This window comes from Corylus avellana, chromosome 7 (genome assembly GCF_965113065.1).
Source record: "Corylus avellana chromosome 7, dhCorAvel1.hap1.2, whole genome shotgun sequence".
Lineage (NCBI taxonomy): Eukaryota > Viridiplantae > Streptophyta > Magnoliopsida > Fagales > Betulaceae > Corylus > Corylus avellana.
Window position 1 is genome coordinate 11,117,705 of NC_142496.1, and position 10,921 is coordinate 11,128,625.

Consider the following 10,921-nt stretch of genomic DNA (forward strand, 5'->3'; position numbering starts at 1 on the left):
GTACTCTACGTCCCTGCGTATGTCATTCTATTTCTGATTGACCTTCTAGAAGACTTGACTTCTACTCCAACGCTTTTTCCATATTTAAAAAAAATGATTATTTTATTTAAAAAAATAAAATGCTAAATAAAAAAGAACCACATAAGATGTTATTATTTAATTTTTTTTTTTTTTAAAAAAAAATCACATAACAGAAAAGTTTAATCAAAATTGTGTCTCTAGCATTTTTCATATAAAAATGACTTTTTTTTTTTTTTTTAATAATTTGTTTTTTGAATTTAGCTGTTGACGCATATACTATGTATTCGAGCAGTTGATAGAAAAGCTGTTGGAAGTTTCCAATTTTATTTGCATTAGTTTTTATGTATTGTCTTGGGTTTTTTTTATTTTTTATTTTTTTTATTTTATTGAGAAAATAATTGTATTTGTAGATGTAGTAGTTGAGTTTTTCACTCAAAGGTTCGGATGGGGGGAAACCCATGTCCACGTTTTAAAGTCTGTTGCTTCTAGACTCTAGCTAAAAGTCAAAGCTGGCATGTAGTCAAGTCTCTACAGCTTCCAACTTCTAACCCACAAAAAGAGCAAAATGAAAGCAAGACAGATTGCCCTGTCTTTGCTCTATTTCACTGAATCTCCAGACGATTGAAGTGGGATTCATCCTGTTTTTTTTTGTTTCTGGCTTGAGAGATTTTAAAAGGGTCTTCATTCTGGGTATTGACTTGTAGATACAGATACATTTTGGCTTTAATTTTTTTATTTTTTTTATTTTTTTTGGTTGGGTCCTTCTGGGATTTGGTAGCTGAAATCTCTTTGTTTCTTTTGATAGTTTTGTCATTTGGGTAAGTTTCTGGGGGGGAGTTTCTTCCTGGATTTGTTGTTGCAAAGCTGGTCTTTTGGAAATCTGATTCTAAAGACTGTTTGGTAGAACAGAAGCTTTGTTCATATATAAAAGCTCAAGAAGTCTCAGAAATAGTTTTCTGCTACTTGTTTGTATTTAGTGGGTTTGTGGTGGGTGAAGGTGGTGATAGTTGCAGATAATGGCTGGTGGTAGAAGGAGGAAGCAGCATTTTAGCAGGATCCATGCCTTCTCATGTGGGAAAGCATCATTCAAAGACGAACACTCATTGATTGGAGGTCCAGGCTTCTCAAGGGTAGTCTATTGCAACAACCCTGACTCCTTTGAGGCTGGTGACCTCAATTATGGGAGCAACTATGTCAGAACTACCAAATATACCCTTGCCACCTTCTTCCCCAAATCACTGTTTGAGCAATTCAGGCGTGTTGCTAATCTCTATTTTCTCTTCTGTGCAATTTTGTCTTTCACACCACTCTCTCCTTACTCGGCTCTTAGCAATGTTCTTCCTCTTGTTGTCGTTATTGGAGTTACAATGGGGAAAGAGGCTCTTGAAGATTGGAGGCGAAAAAAGCAGGTAACCTTAGATGCAACTTTCTCATCTTTAGTATTCCACCTCCACCTGTTAGAATATAAATGAAGTGATTCAATTCATTCCTTCATATATAAGCTTAAGTTTTTAGGGTAAGTGGTGATTTAATATAAATTAAACAATTAAATTTATCTCTTTCTAAGTGGTTATTCAACTTGAAGACTGAATTCATTGAATTATTTTTGGAACATGGTGAACGTGGGAATTGTTTAAATTTTTTGTCCTGCAAAGTTGGTCATGCTTTAGAATAAGTTGCTGGAATTGAGTTGCTCTTTGTAGGATATTTTTTTTGAAAGAATATTGATATATTTTGTCAAGATTTGGAATGGGTTAATTAGCTGTTCAAATGCAATAGCGTGTTCTTTCATGGAAAATTCATTGCCTCTTAACTGGTTCCTTTTGATAATTTTAATTTATGCAAAATTATTAATTTTGGGGATCAGGAGTTTGATTGTTGTTGTCTCTACTAGCTGCAAAAAATTGATGCCAAAATTGCTGTTGTAATTTGCTTCTTTAAATTGTAAGGTGCAAATTCTGTGTTCACTTCTCAATTTAGAGTTGGTACCTGAGGCCCCATTCATTCTCTTCCTTCTTTTAATTTCTAATGTCCGGATTTTTTCAATGCTTTTTTATGATTTTTCTTCCCCAAGTTCATAATCTGGTCTATGAAATGTTATCAGGATATTGAAATGAACAACAGAAAGGTTAAAGTGCATAGTGGGGATGGTGTATTCGAAAATGCGAAATGGAGGGACTTGAAAGTAGGAGATATAGTGAAGGTGGAAAAAGATGAATTTTTTCCTGCTGATCTTATCTTACTTTCTTCAAGTTATGAGGAAGCAATTTGCTATGTCGAGACCATGAACCTAGATGGAGAAACCAATTTGAAACTAAAACAAGCATTGGATGCAACTTCAAACTTCCATGAAGACACAAGTTCCCAAAATTTCAAGGCTGTAATAAAATGTGAAGACCCAAATGCAAATTTGTACTCATTTGTAGGTGGGTTGCAGCTTGAGGAACAACAGCATCCTCTTACACCTCAGCAGCTTCTGCTTAGGGACTCAAAACTTCGGAACACAGATTTTATTTATGGGGTGGTAATCTTTACGGGTCATGATACAAAGGTTATGCAAAATTCAACAGATCCTCCTTCTAAGAGAAGCAAAATTGAGAAAAGGATGGATAAGATTGTCTACATGTTGTTTTCTGTCCTAGTGTTGATGTCTTTTATTGGGTCAATTTTCTTTGGGATTTCAACTAGGGAGGACCTGGAAAATGGAAGGATGACAAGATGGTACCTCAGACCAGATGATACTACAATATACTATAATCCAAAGAAAGCGCCAGTTGCAGCAATTTTGCACTTTTTGACTGCCGTCATGTTATATAGTTATTTGATTCCCATTTCCTTGTATGTTTCAATAGAAATAGTCAAAGTTCTTCAAAGTGTTTTTATCAATCAAGATCTGCACATGTACTATGAAGAAGGTGACAAGCCAGCACGTGCCCGTACCTCAAATTTGAATGAAGAACTTGGCCAGGTTGATATTATACTTTCTGATAAGACAGGAACTTTGACTTGCAACTCAATGGAATTTATCAAGTGTTCTGTGGCTGGAACTGCTTATGGGAATGGAGTTACGGAAGTTGAGAGAGCTCTGGCTTGGAGAAAAGGGTCACCTTTAGCTCAAGAGGTGTCAGGTGAAGAGGCCCAGGTTGAGGAATCCGCTGAAGCAAGAACATCTGTTAAAGGTTTCAACTTTATAGATGAAAGGGTCACAAATGGTAATTGGGTTAATGAGCCTCGCGCAGATGTAATACAGGAATTTCTACGGTTACTGGCCATCTGCCACACTGCAATACCTGAAGTTGATGAGGAAACGGGAAGAATTTCTTATGAAGCTGAATCACCAGATGAGGCAGCTTTTGTGATTGCAGCAAGAGAACTGGGCTTTGAATTTTATGAGAGGACTCAAACAAGCATCTCACTGCATGAGTTTGATCCCATCTTTGGAAGGAAACTTGAAAGGTCAGTCTCCTGCACTTTGATATCCTCTAGTCTTTTTGTTTCATGTTGGTAAACAATCCTGTTCTTAGCTGCTAAGGCACACATTTTGGTTCACCCATTCAATTTTAGCTGCTAGTAGCGTGGTCATATTTCTAATCTCTTCTTCTCAAGGTAGTAATGCAACTTTTGATAGATGTATGGCTTAAAGAGAATATTTCATTGTCACAGGTCTTATAAACTATTGAATGTACTGGAGTTTAGTAGCTCAAGAAAGCGGATGTCCGTGATTGTAAGAAACGAAGAGGGAAAGCTACTATTACTTTGCAAAGGCGCTGACAGGTTTGTAAAGAGAAATATCACTTCAAAACTTATAAAATTATTTAGATTATGTCATATGATCTTAAAAAATGTTATGAAGAGACTCCTAGCTTGCAAAGGTAGGTCAATGGAGTGTACAAACCTCCATTACCCTCAAGCCAAAAAAGAAAAGAAAAGAAAGATGGACAGCCAGAGATCTTTCTTCATCCCTCCCCTCAAAGAGGGATGCAATTCCCATCATAGCTAAGGGAAGGCTAGCACATTTTGATTTCACGAATTTGCAATGTTGAACCCCATACTTTCCATTCTTCAATTTATCTAAACGTAGTATGAGGCTAATTTAATTTACTTGGTGCTCTTTTTCAAATTTATTTGAACTTCAACACATTATGTTAATTTTAATTTATTTCCCAAGCAGTGTCATGTTTGAAAGACTTGCGAAGAACGGAAGGGAATTTGAAGAGAAGACTAGGGAGCACATTAATGAGTATGCTGATGCTGGCTTGAGGACATTGGTACTTGCATACCGTGAACTGGATGACGAAGAACACAATGAGTTCAACGCGGAATTTACCAAGGCCAAGAACTCATTGAGTACAGACCGTGACGAAATGATCGAGGAAGTGGCAGAAAAGATTGAGAGGAATTTGATTCTTCTTGGTGCTACTGCAGTTGAAGACAAACTTCAAAGTGGGGTAAGTTTAAGAAGTTAAGCAATGAAGAGACTTGAAACCAGAGGAAATGAAATCACTCCCTCCATAGCATAAATAGGAATCTTACTAATCTGTGGTGTCAATGAAAAAAATTGGTTCATCAGAAAAAATAGTGCTGAGGAGTCGAAACATTCATTTACTTTTTATTTCCTAAGCTCATTTCTGCTAATCCTGAACATTACTTACTAAATTCATGCTTTGAAATAAAATCCCATTTCAAACACTTAAGCCCTTTGCAGTTGCTATTCTAACCAGAACAAGTCGTTCATTTTCATAACATGTTTAGGTGTTCATGAATTGACATGTTTCTTTCTTATTGTTGGATAGGTTCCTGAATGCATTGACAAGCTTGCACAGGCTGGAATCAAGATATGGGTTTTGACTGGAGATAAAATGGAGACTGCCATCAATATTGGGTATGATCAGTGGATGACTTTGAGTGTCAGTAGATGTTGACTCCAATAAACTGAAATTTCTGACTTTGTTCTATTTATTATTTATTTAGTTTTATCTTTTACTTTTGCAGCTTTGCCTGTAGTTTGCTTAGACAAGGAATGAAGCAAATAGTAATAAGCTCAGAGGCGCCAGAAATCAAAGCGCTGGAGAAAGCAGGGGACGAGTCTGCTGTTGCTGCGGTAAGCCCTAATTCTATAAGGCTGTTATGTCTTTTTATTTTTATTTGTTTTGTGTTTTGTTATAAATTAGCTTTTTTAGGTGTTAGTCAAAGGTAAGTAACTAATAAAGGATAACCGGGGACAGTAACTAGTGCTTGCCATTATCAACTATAAGAATGGTGACAACTTACAGATTAGTTTTGCAGAACATGTATAACAAACTCTGTTTTCTAAGTGGGGCACTTGTTTCCCAGAAAAACTATTTCATAATTAATGTAAGATTTTTAGCCATTTTTCTGGAAAACCTCTTTCTTATGAGCATTTCATATCGTGTAAAAGCTCCAGAAACATAATGTGTTCTTATGCAAAGCATTTTCAAAATTTCTAAAAAGTAGGTCCAATGAATTCACAATGTCTCATTGCAAGTTTTTCATCAATTTCCATTTGATATCTGATAAAACATGGAAGAAACAAAATGAAATCTTGGAATCTTATGAAAAATTGAAGCTTGAGTATCTGTTATACTCGATTCATTTCCATATTGCTCGATATATATAATAACTGGGGCACCTATTTCAAATGTACATCCCATCTTTACACAGCAGGGTCGTGACATTCCATGAGAAGCAACTGGCTGTGTTGTGTGTGCCAGTTTCCATTTAGCTAATAAGCCCTTGGATCTCGACTGCTATATACTTTTTCCATTTGCAACCCGTGTAACTGGGACACTTAGATTGGTGCCTGGTGAGTTTGATACAGATGTTCAAAAACAGCTGCTGTGAAACGGAATAATATGTGCTGCAAGTTGCATTGCTGAAAATAGCGTCTGACACACTAGTTTTGGACATTCCAAATTGATTCTAAAATGTTATTTTAGCTACATAGTTGACATCCATGTTAATGTAGGAAGTTGTAATCTACTTGTGAATTTAACATGCTATGACTTATGACTTGTGAGCTTGACGGGATCTTGCTGATTCGCAGGCATTTAAGGCTAATGTCCTCCGCCAGATAAGTGAGGGGAAAGAATTGCAAACCACCTCAAGTGAAAACTCAGAGGCATTGGCATTGATCATCGATGGGAAGTCACTCGCCTGTGCTTTAGATGATGATATCAAGGACATGTTCTTAGAGCTTGCCCTTGGCTGTGCATCTGTTATTTGCTGTCGTTCTTCTCCCAAACAAAAAGGACTTGTAAGTTTTCTGTGTTTCTTTTGTATGTTTTTAATATTTTCAGGTTGTGTGAATGTGTTTGCACCTCTCTCTCTCTCTAGGCAAGTCATAGGCTGCGAAACTTGCTTAATTTTTTGGTTTTCCTTATTCATCTGAGAAATAACGGGACTTTCCCCATTTTAACTTATTAACATAATGATGAAAATATTTTTATATCAATCTACTTGAAAGGACACTGTTTCTTACTTTTGTATGCAACATTCCCGTAGCTCTAAGTTTCTAAGAATTTTGAGGAAAATTTAGTCTGAAAATAGGTGCTACTTGATAACGCAGGTTGCAAGACTGGCCAAAATTAGAACAGGTAACACAACTCTTGCAATTGGTGACGGAGCAAATGATGTTGGAATGCTTCAAGAAGCAGATATTGGAGTTGGTATCAGTGGTGTTGAGGGAATGCAGGTAACTGCAGAACAAATTGCTCAAAAGTTATTCTTTTCATCCTTTTTACTTCCATCTGGCAATTCACTTGAATGGATTTCTGACTGTTCTTTTTGACAAATACTTTCAAAATTCCAGGCAGTGATGTCAAGTGACATTGCGATTGCTCAGTTTCGATATTTGGAGCGCTTGCTTCTTGTGCATGGGCATTGGTGTTACAGAAGGATCTCATCAATGGTATTATTATCTTGGAAATGTTGAATTATATTCTTTTTATTTTTAGCTTTCTTATATCAAATCTGTAACTCAAGTGGAAAACATTTTCTCTTGTGCAATAAGTCCATATCTGTAATCTTGGCACCATTATGAACTTTACACCTGGTTTTAGATGAAATATAGGCATACAATCTAAAAAGCTTGAAGATTTCATTTTCAAGTGAGATTTTTGTAGTAAAATTGTTGGAATGTTAGCACTTCCTTCAATCAAACCTAATGTTTTCTTTCCCCATATTTGATTTAGGTAAAAAGAAGTAATGTCAAAAGTCCTGATTATGGTTCTTGTTACATACTAATCTGCACTATGGCACCAACATTAACCCAAATAAATTGATGGCTGACACAATCTTTTTCTGTTTGGCAGATATGCTATTTCTTTTACAAGAACATTGCTTTCGGCGTCACTATCTTCTTCTTTGAGGTGTATGCAGCATTCTCAGGCCAAGCTGCATACAATGATTGGTATCTGTCACTCTATAATGTTTTCTTCACATCGCTTCCTGTGATTGCCTTAGGAGTGTTCGACCAGGATGTCTCTGCACGGCTATGTCTCAAGGTAAATCCAAAGTAGCCATACTTTTCTTTCATCATTTCATATTGATAAAAGTTTGAATCTTAAATAGTAAAGGGCATTGCTTCTCCTGCAGTTTCCTCTGTTGTACCAAGAAGGCGTACAAAACGTCCTATTTAGCTGGTTTCGGATCCTCGGCTGGGCATTTAATGGGGCATTGACTGCAACTTTGATCTTCTTCTTTTGCATCCGTTCGATGGAGCATCAAGCCTTCCGTAGGGGAGGGGAAGTTGTTGGGTTTGAAATCCTTGGAACCACAATGTACACATGCGTTGTGTGGGTGGTGAACTGTCAGATGGCACTATCCATCAACTATTTCACTTATGTGCAGCATCTCTTCATATGGGGTGGCATTGTATTCTGGTATATATTCCTCTTGGCATATGGAGCAATGGATCCCAGCATATCAACCACTGCCTATAAGGTGTTCATTGAAGCCTGTGCACCCGCCCCTTTCTACTGGCTCCTCACTCTCTTTGTGCTAATAGCTTCTCTCATTCCATATTTCACTTATGCAACCATCCAACTGCGGTTTTTCCCCATGTATCATCAGATGATACAGTGGATAAGAACAGATGGGCAATCAGATGACCTTGAATATTGTGATATGGTGCGGCAGAGATCATTGAGGCCCCAGACTGTGGGATATACTGCCCGTTTTGAGGCAACATCCAAACGCTTTGAAGAGAGGCCAGAGGGCCATTGATCAATCTTTTTTTTTTTTTTTTTTTTTTTTTTTTTGTGTGTTAATTTTTTAATCAAGATTTTTAGCAACAGCAGGTGGTAGATTTGATTGCCACAAGTTTCTTTTCAGTGTATATAACTAACGTGGAGATGGATCTTTAAGATTTTCATCTCCTCCATGTATTTTGGTTAGGAGAATTCTGTTTCTGTTAGCTCCCAAAACTAGAATTTTGGTATTTGGGTAGCTTTCAGGCCATGTATAATTTTATGGTTATTTATGTATCATGCACAAGATGTATAACAACAACGAAAGTAATTTATTCAAAGTAGATGTATTGCATATTTGAATCAACGATTTTGGATATACATTGTGTTGATGCAGAAAATCAGTGGTGACTAAACATGCTTAGCACTCGATCCAGGACCCTTGTAAGACAACCAAACGTTAGGGTGGCGCGCTGTAAAAGGGGGAGGGGAGCGGCAGCACTACCTCCGATGCTTAAATCAGTAAAGTATATAGATGAAAACAAAATAGATAGATGGAGATTAAGGCATGAGAGCATACTTGGGTTTAGCCTCCTACTGACCTTATATAGGCTAAATATCATTTATGTTGTGTGCTTTTCTTAAGGCAATTGTCATGAATTCCGTCACCGTTTAATGAGTTTTCTCTAATTTTTATTATATGTTACTTTTCATATAGAATCCTTAAGAACGTGTGCCTCAAGTAAGTTGCGTTTGGGTCGACTATCCACTGAGCCAATGGGAGTATGCTTCCATTCCAGTAGTCTTCTATTCCCTTGGGCTACTTGTGTAGGCCAATGGGAATTAAATAGTACGCTTGTATTTCAGTAGTCACTCGCATTCTCTTGGGCTACTTATGTAAGCCAATGAAAATTAAGCAATACACTTCCATTTCAGATTGATTAGGAACTGTTGATTCATTTCTAATTTTCTACTTTAATATATGTTGTTGAATCAGCCACTAAAAATTTAACTTGAATTCATTCGTCTTCCGCATTGATCGGCTTTTGAGTACTAAGTATCATAATTAAACCCACAGACAATCAATCCAAAACTTTCTTTGAACATTAACCCATAACTAATAATAATAATAATAATAAAAAATATAGTTAATAATAGTTCTAGATCACAAATTTATGGAATATATATATATATACCATAATTTGTTACAACTTCAAATTTATAAGCAGACCAAATTTACAGGATGACTTGAAAGAGTTTTAAGGGTGTGGGGGATGTTGAAGCTCACCACCATCTTCAACTTGCTTACCAATCTGTTTGCGGAAAGCCATAATCTTGGCTCCACCTTCAGCAGCACCGACCATACAGCGGCGGCAGTTGCGCCTCACCCACCCGAAGCAGCCTCTATCCCTCACACACTCCACCGGAGTAACAGCCCCTGATCCGCCGCGTCGGGTACACATCCTTCCCAGCACGCACGACAGAATCGCAAGAACCGTCAGGACAGAGATAACTGCAAAGAACGGGCCGATGGACCCAGAAGAATGCCATGCGCTGCTGCTCGGTACAGCTTCGGGATTACTCATGAGGGCTTGCCCTTGCTGCTGCTGCTGCTGTTGGGGCAGTAGTGGTGATGATGTTTCCATGGCCGCTGCCGCAGAAACAGATGTTTCGGATGGACATATATAAAGTGGTGGTTACGTAGGTTGTCTGTTCTTTAGACGCGGATGAGTGCATGGGTGAGTGGAAGACAACATGGAAAGGGGTTATATCCGGTTTACTTTGAAGATGGCTCGCATGCTTCTACTTGCACACAAAGCAGTCTTTTTCTTTGTAAAGAAATCTGAGATTCCTATCTCTTAAAGTGAATCCCATGTGGCCATGTGGGGGTGGGGGGGGTTTGCTCTCTCTTTCTTTCTTTCTTTCTTGATTAAGTTCATTCCCCTTATGTTAAGCTTTGGAAAAGCAAAAAAAGAAAAAGGAAACAAAAAAAGCCGTAGTACTTACTATTTACTTTACTTTACAATTCTCGTATTTTTGAAAAACAAAGCAACTTCAAGATGAATCATCATCTGGTTTATCATCTGGTTTATATTAAACTAGCTTTGAATCCGCGCTATGCGCGAGATTATTCATTATAATTTGATTTTAAAACTTAAAATACATCTTCATTGTATTTTTTATTATAAGTCAAAAAAATTGTGTAAAAAAATCTATCACACCTATTTCAATAATAAAAAAAAAAAAAATACAAAAAGTTATTCAACAGTATATTGTTGAACATAGTGACACAATTACACATAAGTTTGCATGAATATATAAATCACATAAAAATATACTATCATAAAAACCATATATAATTTTAGTTTTAATCCATATAAATTAAAATATATTTAAAAATTTCTCATATGTGTAATTTAAAACCAGTTGAAATGAGTTAAAACATAAGATCCTTAAATCATAAGACCCATAAAACATATTAAAATATTTATTCTCATAGGAGTAGTTTTATTTTGAAAAATAATATATAAATTAGAATAGAAAATAAGGAAAGAGTAATCCTAAACCCTATAACAATATATTGAGAATGGTAGCAAAACTAAGAGTAACCCTAAACCCAATAGGTTTTTGTGTAATACCTATTATATTTCAATACAAATAAAACTCATAAAATTCTGGACATTTAAAAAATA

The 10,921-nt window shown here is 36.5% G+C and overlaps 2 protein-coding genes across 2 annotated transcripts; one reads left to right on the plus strand and one right to left on the minus strand.

The window, feature by feature from the left end:
- Positions 1-565: 565 nt before the first annotated feature.
- On the plus strand, positions 566-8,607 carry LOC132184347 (putative phospholipid-transporting ATPase 9). The gene is made up of 11 exons (XM_059597946.2): positions 566-1,430; positions 2,126-3,477; positions 3,685-3,795; positions 4,193-4,469; positions 4,815-4,903; positions 5,014-5,122; positions 6,086-6,295; positions 6,608-6,733; positions 6,851-6,949; positions 7,353-7,544; positions 7,636-8,607. Exons 1-11 carry the CDS (start codon positions 1,038-1,040, stop codon positions 8,263-8,265), a joined length of 3,588 nt encoding a protein of 1,195 aa, XP_059453929.2. The 5' UTR covers positions 566-1,037; the 3' UTR covers positions 8,266-8,607.
- A 729-nt stretch (positions 8,608-9,336) lies between these two features.
- LOC132185710 (uncharacterized) lies at positions 9,337-9,972 on the minus strand. Its single transcript, XM_059599481.2, has one exon. The coding sequence runs from the start codon at positions 9,872-9,874 to the stop codon at positions 9,488-9,490; it is 387 nt and encodes a 128-aa protein (XP_059455464.2). The 5' UTR covers positions 9,875-9,972; the 3' UTR covers positions 9,337-9,487.
- Positions 9,973-10,921: the final 949 nt, after the last annotated feature.